This window comes from Alnus glutinosa, chromosome 3 (genome assembly GCF_958979055.1).
Source record: "Alnus glutinosa chromosome 3, dhAlnGlut1.1, whole genome shotgun sequence".
Classification (NCBI taxonomy): domain Eukaryota; kingdom Viridiplantae; phylum Streptophyta; class Magnoliopsida; order Fagales; family Betulaceae; genus Alnus; species Alnus glutinosa.
In genome coordinates, this window is record NC_084888.1 from 24,296,070 (window position 1) to 24,322,761 (window position 26,692).

Genomic DNA, 26,692 nt, shown 5'->3' on the forward strand with positions numbered 1-26,692 from the left:
GTGGTTGGTTTCTAAAAAATTGAGTAGAAATGGATGAGAGATGGACAAATAATATTTCTCACGTAATAGACACTCGTTGGCATTGCTTTCCTTTTTATTGAGAGTAATTCTACATGTACATTAATTAGTGTCCATAAAAAAACGAGATAGCTTTCAAAATTACTATTTGATTAATCACACGTCCAATAATGATATTAAAAATCACTTTATTTTTTTTTTTTATAAATACTTGATAGACATTTAATGTACATATAGAACTACCCCATTATCAATGCTCGGTTGCTGTCAATAATAATTCACTTATACTAGCGGTATTACTTGCCCTTGCTTCTAGTCCTATCATAAAATCTACCACCATCATCTTACTCTTCATTATTTCGTCTTATGACTTAATGCAGATCAAACCTAATCCTCTTATGCCATAAATTTCTATCATTCCATATGAATTTCTTAGTTATTCATAATCTCTAAGTAATCAATTCCTTAGCTGCAATAGAAATCCCATCTCAAACACTTTAGTCGGTAAATCTATTCCTTAAGCAACCTCAATAACATCTGATTGAATTATTCTTCCAGAGTCCTACATATCAGGTTCTACCAACATATTCTCTAGTCTATAAGAGTCCTTAACACTTATAGGTTAAAAGGAAAAAAAAAAGGAGAAAAAAAAAAGTGTAAGAAAATAAGCATATTCTCTAGTCTCATTTTATCCCTACCATTTTATTCCGAGGAATATCCAACTCTATACGGTACCATGATCTATTTCTTATTCAAACATAGACCTACCATCCTCCAGAGGTAAACCGATTAGACCCCTCTATTAAATCCAATTTAACTAGGCCTTTACTATTACCTCAATTATGAAGATTACATGTCTTCTATATCCGTATTGATCTATATAGCATACTTCCCAAAATCATACTATCTATTCTTGAAGAATAGATCTTCAGTCCAATCTTTTGAAGATAGTATTGTATATGTTTATACAAATTTCAAGAGTTATATATGTTTTCTTAAAGTCCTTGGAAATTTAGGTTACACTGAATTTTCGATGACAAAATGTTTATATACGAAGAGTAGAATGTCACGGCCCGCATAATTACGTGGCAATTATTTTAAGAATAATTATCAATTTAGAACTCACAGGAAAATTCTTATTTAAAATATTTTAAAAAGGTTATTAAAAAAACTCAAATAAAAAAATATGTGTTTTTATATGAAAATACACTCAAATAAAAAAAAAAATACAAAAACTTAAAATCAAGAATTAAATGAAAATGTAAAGTCTAAAAAAAAAACTTAAACTTAAAAGAAAAGTTGTTTATATATATATATATATATATTAATTACATCTATGCCATTACAGGAGAACACTAGGAGATGTTCTATCATTTCTCGTGACATATTGGGCCGCAACTAAATCATTTTCTGTCCGCATTCCAACTTACCCTTCTCCCGTGCCTTCGATCCCTATCGTAAGTGGAAAGGATCCTCCTCCATTGTTTTGGCAGGAGGCTTTTTCCACCTCGTCTCCTTTATTTCTTTTATTGGTTTAGTTTTTCCTGTTATTTTGGTATCTATATAAAAATTGAAAAAGAAAATAATTTTCATCTGGATTTGCAAATATTTCGTTTGGGAAAGAGGTGACCTTTCAATTGCTAAAACCTAAAAGCCTTTAATATCAGGAAAAAAGAAAGAAATGCTGAAATCATATTCCATCCTTTTGCCAAGTAACGAGCTTAAAACAATTTGTATCAAGACCGACCAATCCATAGATTACGCCAGATTTTGCGTTAATCAAACCCAAAATCATTGTAAAATATTTTTGGAGATTTCAGTCGGTGATTTTTCTTGTTCAAAAAGCAAACAGAATAGGCAATTAGTAATTAATTACACAAGCTAGGGGAAGCATATAAAATATACATTATATTCTCCAGTATTTTCTCCGAGCTTTGGGGGCGGCGTCACAACAACAACAACAACAACAGAGGTCTGCTTCTGCGATAGGCCCAATGTTGGCGCCAACGAGGCCCAACACTCTGTTTTTTTTTTTTTGCGAGTTTTCCCATTGAAGGGTAGGTAGCTTTGCTCTGAACAACAGCTCAAGATTGACAGTTAACAGCACTCTGATTCTACTGCACAGCCACACCAAACTCCATCTTCTATTTATCAAGAAAAGGCTCGTTAGTTATTTCCAAGCAAATATTCATAGCCATGGTATGCTCCCTCTCTCTCTCTCTCTCTCTCTCTCTCTCTGTGTGTACGTGCATGAATCGTGACAGACACAAGAGAGACGTGTTTGTGGGTGTTTATGTTTTGGCCGTGGAAAGCATTGTGCTTCGATCGAATTTGTGTGTGTGTGTGTGTGTTTGATTGTGGTTAATTTTGGTGTTGTTCTTGCATGCAGACTTTTTTCCCACTGATGCTTCGATCGGTAGCGAGGCTGGTGATACCGCTGGTGGATGAACCGGCGGCGTCGGTGAGCAGCATACTTTACTACAGCCGTCTGCTCCCACGGAATCTCAACTTGGAGCGATTGGTTCGCTCTGAATTCCTCCATCCAGAAAACTATTTGTTCCACTTTCTCGTCAACATCTTGACTTGTTTCTGGTAGACACAGTTTGTTAGGAAAAAGGCATGTAGCGTACTGTTTTTGAGAACAGAGCAAGCTCTGTTTTTTGGTAATGTATAAATTATTTTATTTCCAATTTTTTTTAGTGAAGGAATCGTCATAATCGATGAATTTTGTCTACTTACTATTATACTTTATCATTTATATATATATATATATATATACATTGATGTTGTACGTTTGTAATTAATTAATACTTATATGTTCCATGATTTAGGATAGCAATTCATATTTACCTTTCAAATTTGAGTTATATCGAAATATGGACATAAGATTGTTTAGGTTAATTTTAATTTTACACATTTAATTAAATAGGTTAGATTCTTTAACCCTAACTCACTAATTTTATGTTGAATTAATGTCAAATTTGCTAGTCGTATAAAAAAGTTGCTACCCTTAATACCGCGTGTCGGATTTAAATTTTATCGAGATACAAGTATAAGATTATATAGGTTAACTCTTACCCGATCCATTTAATTAAACGGGTCAAATTCTTCAATTCTAAACAGTTAATTTTGTATCGAGATCGTGTCGATTACGGGTCATGTCAAAAATTGTTAACCTTATTCATGATTAGAGTGATTATTTCTATTACCTTTTTAAAAATAATAAATAAATAAAAATCCTCTGCATTTGAGTTTATTTTTTCATATACCCCTTTTGCATTTGAGTTTATTATTTCTATTAATAATTTAATATCTTATTATGCTGTTTTTAAATCTCTGTGGTTTGCTCGTATACTTCTTCCTTTTTTTTTTTTAATTATTTTTTTTTATAATTAGAAAATGCCTAATTGGGCCTCAATAGTACCAGCCCACCGGAGATGTGACGAGTTTAGTGGACTCAGCCCACATTTCTTCTGTCCATTCCAAAATTAGTAAAAGGGTACCATCCTCTAAATTGAGCTTATTTATTTATTTTTTCTGTTTGATTTTAGCATAGTTTTATTCGAACTTAATAGGTAAGAGCTTTTTTGTGTGTGTGATTTTTTTTTGTTTATATTTTATTATTTTGTATTATATTTAAAATTATGATTACTGAGAGAACTTGTTTTTTGAAATTATGTTTGGATGGTTTAGAAACCCTGCGATAAAATTAAAAAAAAAAATTAGAAAAACCTGAGTAGAATTTAAATTCTAAAAAAAATAATGTAAACATATTTATGAAAAATAATACAATATAATAATAAAAAGAAAGTGTCGCCCAAACATGCCCTAAGGTACTTACTCCCATCTATCCCTTGATTTGTAGCACATCATTTATCAAAGATCCCACGGTGATGATAAAGGTAATGCGTTAAGTGAATTTTCCTTAACAAACTAACGTCTGTTAAACCTTTGATAAAACAAAATTAAAGAAAGTAAACGTAAACACTCTCTCTCTCTCTCTCTCTCTCTCACAAAACCCGAAGCTCAAAGAAGCATAACTTTTCTACCCCTTTCTATCCCCCTAATATCCCTTTCCCTACTGTCTACCTCTCTGTTCAAGACCAACAAACTCTCTTTCGAGAGGTAGAATAAAAGACCAAGATCACCGATGTGCACGAGCCGATGGACCCTGCCTCAGAACATCTCCAAGCCACGTAGACCTACTTAGGGTTCGTTTGGGTTTGCGATTTTTAAAAGTACGATTTGAAAAATATGATTTTTAAAAACGCAGTTAAGCGTTTGATAAAATCGCTGTTTAGTCTTTAAAATCGCAAATTAGCTTTTAAAATTCAGTGTTTTCAAAAAATACCATCTTACCTGAGATTTGAAAAAACAGATTTTCTGCATTTTCAAATCGCAATTTTTAAAAACGCAGTTCCCAAACAATTTATGTGTCTGCGATTTGATTTAAAATTTCACTTATTATCTACGAAATTGCAATCTCAAACACACTCTTACAAATGACACAGCTAGACCGGAGTCACTGCTGCTAGCTGAGGGCCACCATGATGTCATTGATGTGAGTAATTCAATAAGGAGGACTTAGAGAGTTCTCTTTGTATCCTCCCAAATGTCGTGTAACTTTTAAAATCACTATTAAATTTGATCATTATTGAATTTTAATCTAATAGTAATTTTAAAACCACATAAAATTTGGGAAGATACAATGAAGACTCTCCTTATAACATTACTCCCAAGACACACTATGGGGAACAAAGCTCATGAGAGAGTCGTAGGAGTAGGACTTCTATTATTTTTTAAGAGGCAAGGCATTGCGCAGCCACTCCCTCTCCTAGCAATTTTTTTTTTTTTTTTTTTTTGGTTAAATACGTTTGACCCTCTTGTAGTTTAAAAACTTTATTTTTTGTCTACCGTGGTTTATTTCGTATTGTAGATGGTACCTCGTTTATGGATAAAGGCAGAAATGATACATCAGTCCAAAAATTAACAGAAGTCCACACCAACACCTCTAAGAACCTAATTAAAAAATTAAAAATTAAAAATAATAAAAACTTCAAAAAATAAAAGCTTTAAAAAAATTGAAAAAAAAAATGAGGAATGACTGAACCACCCCATACCCCGTCTGGAGGTGGTTCAGGCCCTTGGGGGTGGCCGAGCAAAATGGTGGTGGCCGAAACCACTCCCATGCCAAGAGCCTTAGGGTGGCTCGACCACCCTAGACTGGCCGATATGAGGGTGGTCAAGCCACTTTTATGGCCTACGAGCTACTTCCAAGGGCCAAACTCTAAACATTTTTTTTTTTTTTTGCCTTGTCAGGGTGGACAAATCATCTCCATAGGCCACGGAAGTTGCTTGGCCATCCGCAGGCCAAATGGGGATAGTTTCAGCCACCCCTTCCTTTTTTTTTTGGCCAATTTTTTAATGCTTTTAACGGAAAGTAGGTTATTTTCATTAGATCCCCCGGCCACCTTGACACTTGTCTCTCTCAACATGCATGCTTGGATGGAAAAGCTAAAGAGCACTGTGGTATCAATGAATAGTTTCTTCTACATTGGCTCAAATACAAATAGTTTCTGTGCATGCAACCCAAGTGCCCAACGAACAAGACAACAGGTAAATCGAGCTAGGGATTGTCACTACATCAAAGTGGACCGATCGGGTTGGCCCGTTGGCGTTGGGGAGGTATTGGGCATATCAGAAACGATTATTAGTTTGTTGCCAAAAAGTGGAATTAAATAAATTACAAGGGTGGTGGGTTGCCTGCCTTTATTTAAGCGAAGGAATGTTTGGTGCGATTTGTGGTTGTGGCTCCCCACTTGAGTTAGAAGCTGCCTTTGAGGTTTGAGGCTTGAGGCTTGAGGAGGGTTTATTGACCATACAGACCATATCCTAACTCACCAAATCACTTCCACCTGCTCCTCCTCATAAATATTGTACTTAAATATATACAATATATATATATATATATAGAGAGAGAGAGAGAGAGAGAGAGAGCATGGTTTTGACTTTTTGCCAAAAAGTCTGTTTTTATTTAGAAAGGATCCTCTCAAATTATTTATTCGAATTTAGAAGAATTCGAAATAGATAAGCATGAGAAACCACTTATAGGATCTACTACCTGACTAAATAAAAATTAGGTTGTCCAACCAAATATATTAATATATTTTTTTATTATTATTGACACGTGTCACATTTTTATTGGACATGCACGAAGTGATGTGATAATTTAACAGCTTTTGTCAAGTTAGTCGACGAAAATTGACTTCAGAAAATAATTTGACAATTTCGCCTACCACAGGGATCTCTCAGTTAATTTTTATATCATATGAAGTAATTTGTAAATTAAGTTAACCACGTGGACCAATTTTACATTTTTCTCTTTTTTTTTTTTTTTTTTTTTTTAATGCTTATGTAAGTTATGTGGTTTGCTTTAAGTGTTTAGTGTTTACTTGACTTAGTTCAGACTGTTCATTGAAAATGAAACGAAGGACTTGAAATATGGACTTTTTGCAGTCCTGGTTTGCTTAAAGTGAGCAAAAAATAAAAAACAATCACCCTTTCCATGATTCTTGTGACAAGGCATTATATATTGTATGGCAACCAAACAAAGCTTAAAGCCTAGAATCAAGCCCAAAAACTCCCACTTTTTTCTCCACATGAACAACGGCTGGCTTTTTCTTTATAATCTATGCGATTAAGAAGACTTTGAAAAAGAATTACCCTTGGCGACCAAGTAAGAAAAGAAAGAATAAATATTTTATGCCAATATCCTTAACAACCTTACATTTGTTCTCTTCTTCATGAACAACTGGCTTTTTCTTTATATTCTATTGGACTATAAGGCTATATCCCAAAAACAAATATATTTGCCAACCAAGTAAGAAAAAAAAAAATTGAAAACTTTAGCTCCAGCTCCCACTCTCTCTCTCTCCCAAAAGGCGAAAATCTATAGTTTTTCTATACGTAACATCATAAATTCCGTTGGAATAGGATCTTATCAATTTCAAATGAAATAGATAGTATTTACGAATAGTTAAAATTTAAAGTTAGTGCATTTAATGATGTATACGAAGTAAATGTTAATACTTTTTTTTAAAAAAAAAAAATTAAATAATTAATAAAGATTCATATACATTGTTAGATACACCAACTTTAAATCTTGACTATAAAATTGATAATCTCTATTTCAAATTACATGGAGAGGATCTTTGTCCAAATCGGTTAGGGTTATGTTTGTTAACCTAAAAGCCTTATAGGCATAGAAGTAATGAACAGGACACCCAAAACGTTAACTAGGACATTAAATGCTTGAATTTAAAAAGTCTTTATTGAAAATTATTGCGAAAATGTAAAGGTCTTAAACATAAGGGTTAAAGACATTTTTGGTACTTATGGTTTGAAAACTTTAATTTTTGATACCTCAATTTCAATTCGCATCGCAGATGGTACTTAGGTTTTGAAAAAAGATGGATATGGTACCTCCGTCCATTTTTTTGTCCAAAGTTTAACGGATTACCATGTGTCTACTCTCAGGTATTGACACGTGGCACAATGTAAAAAAACAAAAAATAAAAATTAATAAAAAATTAATAAAAAATTAAAAATAATAAAACTTTTTAAAAAATATTAAAAACTTTTTTAAAAAAAAATTACGCTGTACAAACCTGTTTTCGTCAGCCTAAAATAGACGCGAAATTGTCAAAAAGAAAAGTATAGGATTATTCTTTTAATCTTTGTTTGACAACAATCAAACCAGGCGGCTAACGGAGGAATCAATAGAAAAGATTAAAATTATTGCATTTTTTTTTTTTTAATGATGATGTAATTCATGAATTAATTTGTCTTCTTAAATGAGGACAACTATAAAATGATTACCGTTAAAACAGCGTCGTAGTGGGCAGTTGAAAAAAAAGCGGTGACATCTCAGAAAATCGTTGACAGAATGTTCGATCTTTTGTAATTAAATCTGATTAATTATGACCTTTTCTTTTTTTTGGTGCTAAAATTGAAGCTAAAATGAGTTATTGCGATTTTTCTCATAATTATGTTTAAGGGGATGTTGAAACCCTTCATGTCATTTCGAACATTCGCTTATCCTGCATGTACTTCAAAAAAAAAAAAAAAAAAAAAAAAAAAAAAAAAAAAAAAAAAAACCAATTTGTGTCAGAATAAAAAATTGACTGCTTACTGAGTGTTGATAATCAGAATAAAACATTGTTTCCACATTGATTTGGTTCAATAGGCGGTAAAAATTTTATTTTATCAGTTAACCAAACCAAACTGAATTGTTATCACCTGTTAAGCCCAAATATATGTCCAATAACACTTGTTTAATTAGTAAAAAATAAATAAATTTCTGGCCCATAAAATATATTTGGCTCAATATAAAAAACTCTCAGACACTAACATTTAACTGACTTCACCAAGTACTTAACCAAAATAGTCAAAATTTATTTTTGTCGATATGAAGTCAATTAATTAATCGACTTAAACGACTTTTTCAATTTAGTAAGCAAAAATACCCTTACCATCACTGATTTAACCGATATCCCACATTACATCTTTTGTCTATCTCTTTCTCAAATTCATTATTTTTAATGGTGAATTTGAAAATGAATATAGATGAAGATGGTCAAGATGAAAAAAATAGCGTTTTTATCTTTTTCTGTTATTAGACTGTCTAAATTTTATAGAAATTCAAACAGTAAAAAGGAGGAGTGTTGTGGGAGGCTTATCAATCCAGAGCTACTTACAATGTGGAGCCCACCTATTCTAAAATCCACCTATCTCTCTCTTTGAACTTGTCCAAAATTTTATAAAATTTTGGTCATTTTGTGGAACGTATCAAATTAGGTTTAGGCTCCACGAGGACTTCCAATGTTGTACATGTCAAAAGGAAAGTCAATCTAACTGTACATGGTTTAGTTTGGAAGGCTATCACTTATATCGTAGATTTTACATGAATGAAAGAGATTCCTAATCTAATTTACGATATTGTTGTAAGAAAGTACTTAATATCAGATTGTTTTGTCATGCTTGTCGTGAAAGTCAAGACCATCTTTTTTTTTCGATCAATGCGGATTTAGTTTGAAGATATGGAGGACTCTGATGTCTGCGTACCTCTTTACTGACATTCCATCTGAATGGAAGAAGCTAGGTTATGACTTGGAGCATTGTTATACTCAGGGGGGAAGGTTTACATGCTAGTCTTGGTAAACTTTGTTTAGGTGCATGCATTTATCATCTTTAGCAACAAAGAAATGCTTTGGTGCACAACAGCAATTTGAGAATTGAGGAGGCTATAGTTAAACAGATTACATGGGAAGTTTGTACTCGAATCCTTAGCTTCCTAAGGGATCTTTTAAGAAACTAGATAAATGTATAGAGCTTGTAATTAGTTAGAATTTACAGAAGTTGTTGGTATATGTTTGTTGTTTTCCTGTAGTAATGACTGTATAGGTCACTCTGGATAGTGTCTTCTGCTTGAGGTTTTTGGGCTAGTGTTTACTAGCGTGTGTAGTTGGTTGAGCTCTTATAAATTTTTTGATTCATCAAAAAAGAAAAAAAAAAAGAAAAAAAGAAAAAAAAAAAGTACTTAATATTTCTGTTCTTGATTTCAGTTTTTCTGAAAATTATAAAGATGAGAATTTTTGTTAAAAAATAAAAAACAAAGAATTCTGGATGCCAATGAAATAAAATTTTCATTTGACAGCTGGCCGTGAGAAAGAAACGTAACCTCCCAATTGTTTTTACGCATTTGGGAGGACGTGGACGTTGTTGCACAATGGAGAATTTCCGTGCAGGCCCGCTAAGTTAGGTCAGCTTTGAACGGGTAACTACACATATGATATTATATTCTTTATCTTCACGAGGTAATGAAAATTTTATTTTATTTTTCATCATTTTCTTTTTCTAATTTGTGGTAATTAAAGTAATTATGTTGTGAAGCCAAATGGGCGAAAAAGATTAAAAAAAAATAAAGATAAGAACTCTCACGTACGGTGGAAGAACGTATAAAGATTATCTATACTGGAATGAATGATTATCTGGATTCGTTAGAAACTGGACGGGCATACTTAAAAATTAAATGAATAAACCTTTAGTTAAAATTTTCTCGAGGAGATCCTCCGGAATGAATTTAGTTTCTCAGTCGAGAGTTAAAAACATAAATTTGCCTCTACCAGATATTTGAAGAGGCATTAATTCTGGGCATGTACGTTTCCGGCCATATTTATTTTTGTTAATTAATCATCGATTACGTAAAAAGCTTAAGATAATATGAATGGGTGAAATCACGTCCCTAATTAAGATAATGCATTTATGCTCCGTTTGTTTCGGCGTAAAATGATTTCTGGAAAATGATTTCGGCATTTTCCGGTGTTTGGTAGGGGCGAAAATAATAGTCAACCGGAAAATGATTTCTGTTTGACCAAAAATGCTTAGTAAATTTCGGAAAATGATTTACGCTTTTTAAAAGCGTAAATCATTTTCCGAAGACGCCAGACGCAATCGATCTATTTTAAACGGCACAGTCGACCTTCACGTTCAAGCAACCGACCACCATCGAAATATTGCCGGTATCGGAATCCAACATCCGTTAATGTCGCCGGAATCTGGCGACGGAATCCGGCCACCTTCGCCGGAATCCGGTCAGCCAGATTCCGGCGGCCAATCTGACCGGAATCCGGCCATCTGACCTGATCTGGCCAGACCGGCCGGATTCCGGCCATCTGACCGGATCTGGCCAGAAAGGCCGGATTCCGGCCATCTGGCCGGATCTGGCCAGAGAGCCGGATTCCGGCCGGCCCTGGCCAGGGAGGCCGGTTCCCGGCCGGCTCTGGCCAGAACGGCCAGCTGGCCGGCCGGATCTGGCCAGATCCGGCCTTTTGTGCCGGAATCCGGCGAAACTGCCGGAATCCGGCCACTTTCGCCGGAATCCGGCTATCTCATATTTCGACGAAACTGTCCGGATTCCGGCCTTTATCTCGAATTCTAGTTATATTAGCCGGAATCAGGTGAAAATAGTCAAAATTTAGTTGGTCAGTGACGAAATCTCGTCATCGATGATTTTTATATTATTTTACATTAATATTTTTATGTTGTAAATAAAAATTGATTTTTATAACTTAATATGATTGAATAAAAATATAAAAAAATATTTGCGATTTTCCGTACGCGCCAAACACCGGAAAATGCTTTCGACGGAAAATGGTTTCCTGAAAAATGACTTCCCTGAAACCATTTTACGACGGAAACCATTTTACGTCGAAACAAACGGAGCATTAATCATCGTCTCTGATCACCGCACTATTAAATCTTCTGCTTCTTAATTAGCTTCTGTTCAAGAATATATAGATTATTGTGTTTATGGTTGTTTCAAAATCGAATTAATATATATTTTTTATATATATATAAGTTTCTTTATGGGTTAGGACTTATATTAGGAGTATGTCTCAGTACGTAGGCTCAGTTTTAGGCCTTGATGTTGAAATTTTGGGAAATTAAAATAGTCGATAATTTCAAGATTTGTAGTGGAATTATTTTTGTACATCCGATGAATTGCGCAATATGTGCGAATAATTTATCATTTATGATTTTAGTGTGTATAGGCTATGAGTCGGTGAATTAAAATAAAAAAGTCTAAAAACAAACACATATTGTTTAAAACATATCTTCAAAAGATGCTGAAAAACATTAAAATAGGCTTAAAAGGCGAGAGGCTCAAAAGACCTAAATAAGTCCAAAATATGCAACTAAATTCGGGGTTTTTTTTTTTCCTTACAAGGTTTATTATAAGGTCATGCTTTTCAAAAATTTTCTACATTTTTACTATTTTTTTCCCAATTTGTTTTTTGGAACATTAGCAAAATTTTAAGATTTTAAATATAAATTTTAAATTATTTAAAATGACAGGGAGGTGAAAGCTGCCAAAATAGGGTTTTTACTTTCTACTTTCTAGAAGGTTTTATCCCATTTTAAAAATTTGAGAATCTATTGAATTTTAACAAATAAAATAAGAATTTCTGGATTTTTTTTTTTTTTTTTTTTTTTTAAGATTTAGATAAAATTTCTGGATTGTTTTAAAAGGCGGTGGCGTGTGCTATAAATACAGAATACAAGAGAGTTTCATCAGTTTTTTTGCGCGACTGCGGTGGCTAGGGTTTCTGCCGAGAGGGAGAGATCAGAGATGAGTAAGGTGGTGGAGGGGAAGAAGGAGAAGAAAGGACGGCCGTCTCCTTCATATGTCCGAACACGCACTCTCGAAGAAGGAAAGCGAAACCACAAATCTGCCCCTCATTCCGCTTCTAATTACCCAACCGTCGCTGTTCCTATCCCCGCCTCGGGTCCTGCTCCTCTGCGGCGATCCCCGCGCCTGAATACTATCCCCGACGCCGACGAGAGCGACGAGAGCGAGGCCGACAATAGCGACGACGAGATCCGCCACGACGAGCCCGTGTGCAGAACTGGAAGCATGACCGACGCCCAAATGGTCCGCTACCTGGAACAAGTTTATAAGAGTGATGGCTTTGATGTTGACCCCATGCCTGACGTCAGAGGTTTTGGTTTAATTCAACCAGTCGATCTGAGCAATAAGTATGAATACAGCAGTTGCGAAAAAATTTCGCAGCGCGCAATCGACGAATACAACAGGCGCAAACAACGAAGAGGTTCTTTAAAGGTTGGTGTTCTTTTCTTTTCATTTTTTTTTTTTTTATTGAATTTTTTTTTAAAAAAATAATCTGTTGTTGCTTCTTTTTCTGCGACAGTAATTAATTACTTGTTTATGTTGACTTTTGTGTGTAGTCTGAAACTCCTCAACTGAAGTTTGTGAGGGTTTTGAAAGCAATGGCTCAATCTTGCGATTTAGTCAGGTATTATGTAACCTTTGAGGCCGAGATTCTTGGTTGTGGAGGAAGCCAGGGTAAGATCTATCGAGCCTTGGTGCGTTGGAGTAGACCCCCCATAGATGATGTTAATTTCTCCGTGTTGTCTATGAGGGAGTATAAGAAAGATGGACCGGATCAAGTTATTGGTATTCACTCTCTTAGTGAACTGGATGCGCGTTTGGATGCTGCTTCTATGACATCTCGCCTGGCAATCCTCTACTTCTGTGAAACTCATCGATGCCGTTTCATTTCTCCTCTCTACACAAGCTTATCCGGGAAGTATCCGACAGTTGTTTTCTTGAAAGTTGACATAGCTGAGGCGTCGGACGTGGCTGCTCGCTGGAATATTCGTAGTGCTCCCTACTTTTTCTTTTTAAAAAATGGCGAGGTGGTGGACAAGGTTGTTGGAGTACTAGGCGCAAATAAACTTGAAAGGAAGATTGCACAGCACTCATGCACGCAAGGTCGCAAGCAAGCAAGCTGGAAGTGAGCTAATTAAATCTTGATTAGTATATGAATTCTAGTGTACGTTTCTTGCTCCTCCTGCCTTGTTTGTTTGATTCTGTCTGCTATGTTCTTACTTCAATTATAGCTGTACGTAATAAGTTTGCTTATGTTTGCCATGACTAATGTGTTTGGGGATATATATTTTTGGTGTTTTTAGTTCTTTATTTGTGTTTGTCTTGAAAACAGAAAACAAAAATACATACAACCTAGCTAGCTAGCCTAATATATATGGTTGCTCGATCTGTATTCAAAAAGTAGTGGATACTATATTTATATATATATTGACATCCCATGATTCCTGCAAAAATATATACTAAACACACTAGTACTAGTAATTATATTGTTGTGGCGAACTGTGGTTGGCTATGGAGTGTGAATAATTTGGAGTTCGATCAGCTTACCTCTTTCTTATATATATATATATATATATATATATATACATATTCTACTCCTCACGGATCCATATATATATGTGGAGATACGCACACAAACACTCTTGCCTTCCTTCCATTCGTTCTTAATTTCTTTTCTTTTCTGGTTTCTTTGACAAGTTACATTATTCTCCCAAGTCCCAGAGGTGTATGATGAAACAAGTGAATAGATTATGAGGCAAAATATTTTGTGAAGCACCTGTCCTACGTACACGAGATTCTTTTGCATTTTAATTACATTGACCTAATGGTGGATGGCTGCATGTTTCTATGCAGGCAAACGAGTCGCATGAGAAAATTTTCAGCTATGACATGCATATGGAGAGTTTAAGGAGATTTTTGGAAATATGTAATACCCCTAAGCTACTACTCATCAGAAAAAAGGAAATATGTACGTAATTTTTTACTGTGCATTTCAATAGCTAGCCCGTTTCACCTGAAAACTTCCAAGTTGGAACCAAAAGGCTTCAAACCTAGCTTACTTCCAATAAATTTTCATCTCTTCGTTCATCTTATTAACTTTTAATTATTTTATTTGCGTAATTTAGTTACAGTAAATATGTTAATTACTTCTTGGGTTTTGCACAACCTCCCTTCATATGAGATTGCCAACCATCTCTTACTAGTGGAAGCGATTGGCCCCCCTCACCATGTAATGGGCAATTGACCGCCTCTCATCAGGCAATTGGGCCCCCCCAAGTGTGGTCAAGGGTGGCCAAACCACCCCCGATGAGAAGTTGGGGGTGGCTAGGCCACCCATTGGGGTGGTTAGCACCCACCAGTTAACGTTATCTACTATTTTTTTTTTTAACAAAAAAGAAAAAGAAAAAGAAAAAATAATGTGGGAGGGTTTTTTAGTCATTTTAATTCGATTTCAATTAAAGTATATGCAGTTTTCGTGAAGGATATTACTAAATCTCCCTCTTCGGTGAGGGGTTTTCTTCGATGGAAGTTTCTTAATCCGAGCTCGATTGTGTTTGTGTCGACTTCAGTTGTTAAGGAGGGTGTGTCGACTCCAATTTTTTCATTGCCATTAAGGGAGAGGATTTCAGGGTGATCAATTTAACCTAATCTCAAAAGTAGCCAGTAGGTTTTGGTCCATCTGAAAAGGTGGTTGCGTGGAAGCAGGGCGACGAGTTTTGAGATGGAGAGGATGGTGACTCCCATTTCCCTTTGGGTGTTTAACCTCCCAATTTGGCCTTGGATTGGGAGTTAGATATTGATGAGGATATGGACCCGTCCTTAGCGATATTGGAAGCCATTTAAGAGGACTTTCATCTGGAAGTTAAGGCAGCGCATCCAAAGACCAAAGGTAAGAGGGAAGTTATGAATCTGATATGCTCCATCGACTACGGTGATTCTAGCGCGTCCTCCCGGCTTTGGAAAGGCAAGGCACACATAGGGTAGGGCTAGGTCTCCCAAAGGTTTTGGGTTTGAGGGCTTGGTTTTCTTTCTTGTTGTAGGCTACTGTGGTAGTTCTTGTGTATACTCTCTGTGTACTCAGGAACGTACGCCTTACGTTTTTCTAATAAAATTAACCTTTTTTACTTAAAAAAAAAAAAAAAGAAAAAAAAAAAAGAAAAGAAAAGAAAAGAAAAAAGTGACGATAATACTATACATATACTATACATATACGCCTTACACCTTACGCTCAGGTTCAAGGTTTCACATAAATCTGTGCTTCAATCTTTGTTTCAAATTTTCCCTTTAGTAACGATCGATACATTATCATGAGTTACCAATTTTCTTCCATTTTTTTTTTTATTCCTAAAAGATGGTAATAAATTAAAGAAGCTACTCGCCTAAGCAGATCGAGGAGAGTCGGGACAGGAAATCAGACTAATAAAGGAAAGAGGGATATTAAGAAGAAGGCCCGGCTTGGCTTGCATTAATATTCTTTTCTTTAAGTTAATGCTAAGGATTTCGCTTACTGACCTTTTAAGGACAGGGAAGCATTACTTTAATTTGGTGATCGAACTCCTGTATATATATATTCTGAACTAATTACTTAATTGAGTACTGCTACACCTGAAATGGTTGAGAAAGTGTAACTGATGAACGAACTAGACAGAGATCGAAGTTGCACTTCCAGCACCAAGTTCATATTCTAATCGCGCGAAGGATCTACAAATGAGACTGAAAGTTGAAGTGGCCGGACTACAACTCGATTTTGTGATTGCTAGGGTCAAGAGGTCAACGATTACGTGAGTTGCTCAAACAATCTCAATTAAGCAGCCCCTCTCCCATGACATTTGAGAGGATACAAAGATGAATCGCGTTATAAAATATTTACTCCCATGACACACTATAGCCGGGAACAAAGATCGCGAGAGAGTCATAGGAGTAGGACTTACTATTATTTTTTAAGAGGTATGGCATTGCGCAGCTACCCACTCTTATTATAGCAAAAGAGTTTTTTTTTTTTTTTTTTTTGGATTAAATACGTTTGACCTTTTTATGGTTTAAAGACTTTATTTTTTGCCTTATGTGGTTCATTTCGTATCGTAGATGATACCTCGTTTATGAGTAATGACGGAAAAGATACTTCAGTTCAAAAATTGACGGAAGTCCGCGTCAACACCTCTAAGAACTAACACGTGTCATATACCTAATTAAAAATTAAAAAATTGAAAATAATAAAAACTTCAAAAAATAAAAGCTTTAAAAAATTGAAAAAAAAATAAGGAGTTGTTAAACCACTCCATGGCCAGTCTGGGGGTGGCTAAATCACCCCATGGTCTTTGGGGGTGGTTCGGCCACCCCCAAATAGCAAAATGGGAGTAGCCGAAACCACCCCCAAGAGCCTTAGAGTGACCGAGCCACCCTAGACCGGCCGATATGAGGGTGGCCGAACTACCCTCAAAGGCCAAACCTTAAACGTTTTTTTTTTTTTTTTTTTTTGGCCTTGTGGGGGTGGATAAATCACTCCCATGGGCCACAGGGATTGTTCGGCCACCCCAGGCCAAATGGGGGTGGTTTCAGCCACCCCCCTCCCCCCTTTTTCCAAATTTTTAATGTTTTTATTTTAATTTAAGTTTTTATCATTTTTTATTTTTTATTTTTTATTTTTTATTTTTTAATTAGGTATAGGACATGTGTCAGCCTCTTAAATATGTTAACGTAGACCTCTGTCAATTTTTTTTTTTTTTTTTTGGGTTTATTTTCATTAGATCCCCCCTGCCACCTTGACACTTGTCTCTTTCAACATGCATGCTTGGATGGAAAAGCTAAAGAGCACTGTGGTATCAATGAATTGTTAGTTTCTTCTACATTGGCTCTAATACAAAATAGTTTCTGTGCAGGTACGATTTGTAGTTGTGACTCGGCTCCCCGGCCACTTGAGTTAGAATTGAAGCTGCCTTGAGGGTTGAGGGTTGAGGGTTGAGGATTGAGGAGGGAGGGTTTATTGACCAGAAAAGGACCATATCCTAACTCCTCCTGATACTGAATTGTTTTCCCATTAATTTGTTCATCAACCCACTCACTGCCACCTCCTCTTTTGAATGTTTCTTTCTACGTACGCCCAGAGAGGGACAGCAATATTGTTTGACTTTTCTTCAAAAAAAAAAAAAAAAAAAAGTTTGTTTTTATTTATCTGAATTTGAGAGAATTCGTACAAATAATTATGAGATACCACTTATGAGATTCATCTGACCAAATAAAAATTCGGGCATGACGTAGCAACCTAACGGTTTCTGTCAAGTTAGTAAACGAAAATTAACTTCAATAAGTAATTTGTTAATTTCGCCTGCTACGAGGACCTCTTAGTTAACTTTTATATCACATTGAGTGATTTGTAAATTAGGCTAAACATGTAGACCAATTATATATATATATATAATGCTTACGTGGTTTAATTTAAGTGTTGAGTGTTTACTTGACTTAATTCAGACTATTCAAAGAAAAATGAAACGAAGGACTTTGAATTAATTGAAGAAATTATATGTAGGTCCGGGTCCCCTGTAGTTGCACCAAAGAGAAATGTTGACTTTTTGAAATCCTGGTTTGCTTGAAGTAAGCAAAAAAAAAAAAACAATCACCCCTTTCCATGATTCTTGTGACAAGGCATTATTGTATGGCAACCAAACAAGGCTTAAAGCCTAGAATCAAGCCCAAAAACTCCACTTTTTTCTCCACATGAACAACACCTGCCTTTTTCTTTATAATCTATACCATTAAACCAAGTAAGAAAAGAAACAATAAATATTTTATGCCAACATCCTTAACTACCTTAAACCCTAGTTCAACCTTAATTACACTTGTTCTAGCTCTTCTTCATGAACAACTGGATTTTTCTTTATATCCCCAAAACAAATATACTTGCCAACCAAGTATGAAAAAAAATGGAATACTTTAATTAGCTCCTGCTCCCGAAAACCCATAGCTTCCTTGTAACACCCCAAATTTCGTTGGGATAGGATACAAATGGATGCTATTTATTTTTTAGTCATAATTTAAAATTGGTGCTTTTGATGATGTATATAAAGTCAATGTTAGCACATTTTTAAAAATATTTAAATAATGAATAATCATATACACTGTTACATACACCCAACTTTAAATCTTGACCATAAAATTGATTCTCTCCATTCCAAATGACATGGACATGATCGATCCTTGTCCAAATCAGTTAGGGTTAGGTTTGTTAACCTAAAAGCCCTAGAGGCACATAAGTAATAAATAGGACATACAGAATGTTAACTAGGACATTAATTAGATGCATGATTTTAAAAAGTCTTTATTGAAAATAATTGCGAAAAATGTAAAGATCTTAAACATAAGAGAAATGTTTAGTTGTACACTCTCATCCCACTTCTATCCCACTCTTGTCTACTTGGACCAATAATGTAAGAGATAGTGGAGAGAGTGTAGTGGAACCCATTTTTTTTAACAATATTATTGGTCCAAGTAGGCAAAGGTAGGATAAAAGTGGGATGAGAGTGTACAACCAAGCATTTCTCTAAACATAAGGGTTAAAGACATGCATTTTTTGGTACTTTAATTTCAATTCGCATCGTAGATGATACCTAGGTTTTGGGAAAAGACGAATATGGTATCTCCGTCCATTTTTTCGTCCAAAATTTAATGGATTGTCATGTGTTTACTCTCAGGTGTTGACACGCGGCACAATGTAAAAAAAATTAAAAAAATTAATAAAAAATACTAAAAACCTTTTTTAAAAATATATTACGCTGTACAAACCTCTTTTCGTCGGCCTAAAATTGACGCGAAATTGTCAAAAAGAAAAGTATAGGATTTTAATCTTTGTTTGACAACAATCAAACCAGACGGCTAATTAATGGAAGAATCAATAGAAAAGATTAAAATTATTGCATTTTTTTTTTTAATGATGATGTAATTCATGAATTAATTTGTCTATTCTTAAATGCGGACAACTATAAAATGATTAACATTAAAACAACGTCGTAGTGGGCAGTTGAAGCGGCCGTGACATCTCAGAAAATCGTTGACATGCAGAACGATCGATCTTTTGTAATTAAATCTGATTAATTATGACCTTTTCTTTATTTATTTTTTGGTGCTAAAATTGAAGCCAAAATGAGTTATTGCGATTATTCTCATAATTATGTTTAAGGTGATGTTGAAACCCTTCGTGTTATTTCCAACATTCGCTTATCCTGTCTTAATGGGGAACTCATTCATTTCTCTATACCAAATCTTCGCATAACGAGACTAAATGTACACTACAAAAAAAAAAAAAATTGTGTCGTTTGAATAGTATCATTTACGAAACGACATGTTTCTAAGGGGTAGTTTAATCGGCTGGAGATCACGAATCATGAAATGGAAGTCACTAGTTCCACTACAAAAAACTCTACAATTGGCCGCGTGTATTTTTTACACTCGTCCAGTTGGCCGCGTGTATTTAATACACGTGGCCAATTGTTTTTATTAAATATATATTAATAAAAACAAATTTTATTAAGTTTTGTATATGACCACGTGTATTAAATACATGTGGCTAATTGTTTTTATTAAATATATATTAATAAAAGTAAATTTTATTATGTATATATACGTATAAGATAACTAGCCGCGTGGCCTAAAGCCACGCGGCCAGAATTTGTGAAGATAGCAGTGGCGCGCGGGAATTGTCCCGCGCGCCACTGCACAGTAGTTTCAAATGAAAAAAAAAATTTTGTTAAATACATGCATATTCTGATGTTCTCTCTCTCTGTACCGCTCTCTCTCTCTCCTCTGTATCTCTCTGTCTCTCGCTCTCGCTCTCTCTCTCTCACGGTGTGTTCTCTCTATACCGCTCTCTCTCTCTGTCTCTCGCTCTCTCTCTCCTCTGTATCGCTCTCTCTCTCTGTCTCTCTCTCTCGCTCTCTCTCTCTCTCTGTCTCTCGCTCTCTCTCTCACAGTGTGTTCTCTCTCTCTCTGTCTCTCGCTCTCTCTCTCTGTCTCTCTCTCTCTGTATCTCTCTCTCTCTCTCTCTCTGTATCTCTCTCTCTCCCTGCTGAACTTGCTCGTACGTGTTTTCCTCTTCAATTTTTTTTTTTTTTTCAGTTATTATATTTTTTTCCTCTAAAAGTAAAGAATTAAATTAAAAATACAATCAATTATTTAAAAAATAATTAAATACATATTTAAATTAAATAAAAAATTATTTTTTATTTTTTATTTTTTAAAAAAAACATATTGCCACGTGTATAATAATACACGCGGCCAACCGTTGGCCGCGTTTATTAAAATACGCGCGGCCAATTGTGCAGTTAGTGTCAACCGGACCCATCGTGTGTATTTACGTGGCCACTTGCACGCGGCCAACAGTTCGCCACGTGTACAGTGACCGTACACGTGGCGAACTGCAAGTGGCGAAAAACAATTTTTTTTGTAGTGTTCGAATCCCCCTCTTTCCTCTTGTGTGGACTTGTAAAAAAAAAAATTTACCAAACGACATTAAACATAAGATTGAAACTTTAGAATAACGTCGGTGAGCAGCATACTTTACTACAGCCGTCTGCTCCCACGAAATCTCAACTTGGAGCGATTGTTCCACTTTTTCGTCAACATCTTGACTTGTTTCCGATGGACCCTGCCTCAGAACATCGATCTCCAAGCCACATAGACCTACTTACAAATGACACAGCTAGACCGGAGCCGCTGTTGCTAGCCGAGGGCCAGCGTGATACGAGTAATTTAATAAGGAGGACTAGAGAGTCCTCTTTGTGTCCATTCAAATGTTGTGTAAATTTTAAAATCACCATTAAATGTGAGATGATCATTATTGAATTTTGATTCAATAATAATTTTCAAGCCACATGACATTTGGAAGGATATAATGATGACTCTTCTAATAACATGCATTACTCCCATGACGTACTCTGGGGAACAAAGCTTGGGAGAGGGTCATGGGAGTAGGACTTACTATTAATTTTTAAGAGGCAAGGCATTGTGCAGCAACCCCCTCTCATAGCAAAAGTGTTTTCTTTTTTTTGGTCAAATACTTTTGACTCCATTGTGTTTTAAAGACTTTATTTTTTGCCCATTGTGGTTATTTTGTATCGTAGATGGTATTTCGTTTATGGGTAAAGACGTACGGAGATGGTACCTCAGTCTAAAAATTGACGAAAGTCCACGTTAACACCTCTATGAACCTAACACATGTCATATGTCTAATTAAAAGTAAAAAAAATAAATAAATAAATAAATAAATAAATAAATAAAAATAATAAAAACTTTTTTAAAAAATAAAAGCTTTAAAAAAAATTTAAAAAAGAATTGAAAAAAAAAAAAGTGACTGAGCCACCACATGGCCAGTTTGAGGGTGGCTGAACCACCCCCATGGTTCTTGGGGGTTGTTCAGCCACTCCCAAAGAACAAAATGGGAGGTGGCTGAAATCACCCCCAAAAGCCTTGGGGTGGCTTGGACACTCTAGACCAGCCAGTCTGAGGGTGGCCGAATCACCCAACGGCTCACGAGCCACCTCCAAGGGCCAAACTTTAAACAAATTTTTTTTTTTTTTTTGACCTTGTGGGGGTGGACAAATCACCCTCATCGGCCACGGGGGTTGTTTGGCCACCCCAAAACTGGCCAAAGGGTGGCTCAGCCACCCCTCCTTCTTCTTTTTTCATTTTTTTAATACTTTAATACTTTAATTTAAGTTTTTATCATTTTCAGTTTTTTAATTTTTAATTAGGGATAGAACACATGTCAACTTCTTAAATGTGTTGACATGAACTTCTGTCAATTCTTTTGGATGAAAAATGGGTTATTTTCATTAGATCCCCCTGCCACCTTGACACTTGATGCATGCTTGGATGGAAAAGCCAAAGAGCACTGCGGTATATATATATCAATGAATAGTTTCTTCTACGTTGGCTCAATTACAAAATAGTTTCTGTGCATGCAACCCAAGTGCCCAAGTCCAACGAACAAGACAACAGGTAGATGGAGCTAGCGGATTGATAATTGATTTGTCACTACGACATCAAAGTGGGCCGATCGGGTTGGCCCGTTAGCGTTGGGGAGGTATTGGGCATTTATCGGAAACGATTAATATTAGTTTGTTGCCAAAAAGTGGAGTTGAGTTAGAATTGAAGCTGCCTTGGCCCTTGAGGGAGGGAGGGTTTATATATTGACCAGACAAAGACCATATCCTAACTCACCAAATCACTTCCACCTGCTCCTCCTCATACATATGTACTCTCATTGTTTTCCCATTAATTTCTTCATCAACCCACTCACTGCCACCTCCTCCTCCTCCTCTTTTGAATGTTTCTTTCTGCTCCTTGAGAGGGACATCATTGTTTTGACTTTCCCCCCCCCCCCCCCCCCCCCCCAAAAAAAAAAAAAAAGTTTGTTTCTATTTGAGGATCAGATTCACTCAAATTATTTATCCGAATTTAAAAAAATTCGAACAGATAATTATGAGAGACCACTTATGAGATCTACTTTACCAAAGAACCTAACGGTTTCTGTCAAGTTAGTAGACGGAAATTGATTTCAAGGAGTAATTTGTCAATTTCGCCTACCACAAGGACCTCTCAGTTAACTTTTATATCGTATGGACTGATTTGTAAATTAAGCCAACTTCATAGATCAATTTTACATTTTTCTCTTATTTTTAATGCTTACTTGGTTTAATTTAAGTGTATAATTAGCGTTTACCTGACTTAATTCAGACTATTCATTGAAAATGAAACGAAGGACTTGAATTATTGACTTTTCGCAGTCCTGGTTTGCTTAAAGTGAGCAAAAAAAAGAAAAAAAAAGAAAAAAACAATCACCCTTTCCAAGATTCTCGTGCCAAGGCATTATTGTATGGAACCAAACAAAGCTTAAAGCCTACAATCAAGCCCAAAAAACTCCACTTTTTTCTCCACATGAGCAACAGCTGGCTTTTTCTTTATAGTCTATGCGATTAAAGAAGACTTTGAAAAAGAATAACCCTTAGCGACCAAGTAAGAAAAGAAAGAATAAATATTTTATGCCAATATCCTTAATTAACAACCTTAAACCCTAGTTCAACCTTCTTGTTTTTTTTTTTTTTTAACAGAAATTCTCATACTTTTCATTCATCACAAAAATGAATACACCTGACCCACAAAAAGATATAGGGAGAAACAGCTTCCCTAACAACCTTACATTTGTTCTCTTCTTCGTAAACAACTGGCTTTTTCTTTATATTCTATTGGACTATATGGTTATATCCCAAAAACAAATATATTTGCCAACTAACTAAGAACAAAAAAAAAAAAAAAAGAATACTTTAGCTCCCACCCTCTCTCTCTCTCTCTCTGTCCTGAAAGGCGAAAACTTATAGTTTTCTTGTACGTAACATCCTAAATTCTGTTAGAATAGGATCATCTTCATTTCAAATTAAATAAATTAATAGTATTCATGAAAGACAGAAATTTCCTACAACCCACATATAAGATTGACATGCGTCCCTTGACATATGAGAAGCACACGTTATTTAAATAGCATGTGCTTCTTACAAACTTTTTTAATAGCATTAATGAAAAAAAACATGTGATTCTCACATGTTTAAAGGACACATGTCATTTTTATATGTGGGTTGTAGAAAATTTCCTACAAACCAGTTTGTAAGAAATTTCTGTCCATTTCAGTGTATTTAATGATGTATATGAACTCAATGTTAACACTTTTTTTTAAAATAAAAATAAGAATAAATAATTAATAAAGAATCATATTCACCGTTAGATATACCAACTTTAAATCTTTACCATAAAATTGATAATCTTCATTTCAAATGATATGGAGAGGATCCTTGTCCAAATCAGTTAGGGTTAGGTTTGTTAACCTAAAAGCCTTAGAGGCACAAAAGTAATAAATAGGACACGCAGAACGTTAATTAATTAGGACATTAAATGCATGAATTTAAAAAGTCTTTATTGAAAATAATTGCAAAAATGTAAAGGTCTTAAACCTAAGGATTAAAGATATTTTTGGTACCTGTGGATTTACAACTTTATTTTTGGTACCTCAGTTTCAATTTGCATCGCAGATTGTACTTGAGTTTTGAAAAAAGACGAATATAGTACCTTTATCCAAAATTTAACGAATTGTCATGCGTCTATTCTCAGGTGTTGACATGTAGCACAATGTTAAAAATAATAATAATAATTAAAAAACAGAAAAATAAAAATCTTTAAAAATTAATAAAAATTGACGGAGGTACCATATCTTTCTTTTTTCAAAACTCAGGTACCATCAGCGATATGAATTAAAACTAAAGTACTAAAAAATAAAGTTTTCAAACCACAAGTTACTCGACTATAAAATAAATAAATAAAATTCTTTAAATCGGGTCACAAGGCTACTCGACTCACTTTCTCCGCATAACAACATATATTATCTAGCATCACTCTTTTCTTAAAAGTACCCAATGGAGTTGTACATACAAGTAAAGTAATGCTACGTAGACATATAGATTAATCCTTTTGTTATAAAGACAACGTCACATAAACAAAGGAAGATAGGATCATAGGAGTGATGAATAGAATTATACTGTACAAATCTCTTTTTGTCCGCCTAAAATAGATGAGAAATTGTCAAAAAGAAAAGTATTGGATTATTCTTTTAATCTTTGTTTGACAACAATCAAACCAGGCGGCTAATGGAGGAATCAATAGAAAAGACTAAATCATTGCATTTTTTTTTTTATGATGATGATGTAATTCATGCATGAATTAATTTGTCTTCTTAAATGAGGACAACTATAAAATGATTACCGTTAAAACAACGTCGTAGTAGGCAGTTGAAGCGGTGACATCTCACAAAATCGTTGACAGAAAGAACGATCGATCTTTTGTTGGTAAATCTGATTAATTATGATTTTTTTCTTTTCTTTTTTTTTGGGTGCTAAAATGAGTTATTGCGATTTTTCTCATAATTATGTTTAAGGTGATGTTGAAACCCTTCATGTTATTTCCAACATTCGCTTCTCCTGTCTTAACGGGGAACTCATTCATTTCTACACCAAATCTTAATTAGTGGAACGAGACTAAATGTACACTTTTTTTTAAAAAAAAAAGATTTGTGTTGGGTGAATAGTATTGTTTATGTAAAAACACTAAGCATAGGGTCGAGACTTCATAATAACTTTTTTTACTTATTATGTTTGGCCCAATATAAAAAACTCTCGACTAATCGACATTTAACCGACTTCACCAAGTTAATTGACTTAACAAAATAGTTGAAATTTATTCTTGTCGGTATGAAGTCAGTTACCGACTTTTATGAATTTAGTAAGGGAAAATACTCATATTGTCACCGATTTAACCGATACTCAACCTTACATCTTTCATCTATCTCTTTTTTAAATTCATTATTTTTAATGGTGAATTTGAAAAAGAATATAGATGAAGACGGACAAGATGAAAAGAAAGTGTTTTTATCTTTGAACGGCCCAAAATTTTATAAAATTTTGGTCATTTTGTGGAACATATCAAATTAGGTTTTGGCTCTACGAGAACTTCTAGTGCCGTACATGTCAAAAGGAAATTAGGAAAGTGAATGTAGAGGCTGCACATGGTTTAGTTCATAAGGCTATTATTCTTGTTGTAGATTTTACATGAATGAAAGAGATTCTTGGTCTAATTTACAGTATTATTTGTAGGGAACTTAGTATTTTTATTTCTTGATCATTTCAGTTATTCTGAGAATTAATTATAGGGGTCAGAATTTTTGTTAATAAAAAAAAAAACAGACAAAGAAATCTCGATCCGAATGAAATAAAATTTTCATTTGACAGCTGGCCGTGAGAAAGAAACGTAACCTCCCAATTGTTTTTACACATTTGGGAGGACGTGGACGTTGTTGTCCCAATGGAAAATTTCCATGCAGGCCCGTTAAGTTAGGTCAGCTTTGAACGGGTAACTACACATATTATATTCTTCATCTTCACAAGATAATGAATATTTTATTTTTTTTCATCATCTTTTTCTAATTTGTGCAGGTAATTAAAGTAATGTTGTGGAGCCAAATGGACGAAAAATATTTTTTAAAAAATAAAGATAAGAAAGTGATACTAGTTTCTTTAAAGTCAATAATTTAGAATTTTGATTTTTTATGGATAAAAAATATGATTTTGAATTAAATCACAGAAAATAAATTATTTAAAAATTGTATTTTTTAAAAAATACAGAAAAATTACTTTTTCAAATCGCAACTAAATGGGTACTTTTTTTGAAAATACAAAAATTTAAAAACCAAACTACGATTTTACCAAATGCTTAACTGTATTTTTAAAAATTACTTTTTAAAATCGTACATTTTAAAATTACTATTTTTAAACTATACTTTTTTGAAAGAGTAATGATTCACTACCACCTAAATATACAACTTTTCATCAC

At 34.6% G+C, this 26,692-nt stretch overlaps 1 protein-coding gene and 1 long non-coding RNA gene across 2 annotated transcripts; both read left to right on the forward strand.

Moving 5' to 3' along the window:
* The first annotated feature begins 2,078 nt into the window (after positions 1–2,078).
* LOC133864959 (uncharacterized) lies at positions 2,079–2,708 on the forward strand. Its single transcript, XR_009899589.1, has 2 exons — positions 2,079–2,217; positions 2,408–2,708. It is a non-coding gene; the product is annotated as an uncharacterized LOC133864959 (long non-coding RNA).
* Positions 2,709–3,472: 764 nt separating this feature from the next.
* Positions 3,473–14,356, forward strand: LOC133863917 (uncharacterized). Its single transcript, XM_062300064.1, has 4 exons — positions 3,473–3,517; positions 12,134–12,700; positions 12,826–13,394; positions 14,123–14,356. Exons 2-4 carry the CDS (start codon positions 12,209–12,211, stop codon positions 14,175–14,177), a joined length of 1,116 nt encoding a protein of 371 aa, XP_062156048.1. The 5' UTR covers positions 3,473–3,517; positions 12,134–12,208; the 3' UTR covers positions 14,178–14,356.
* The last annotated feature ends 12,336 nt before the right edge of the window (positions 14,357–26,692 follow it).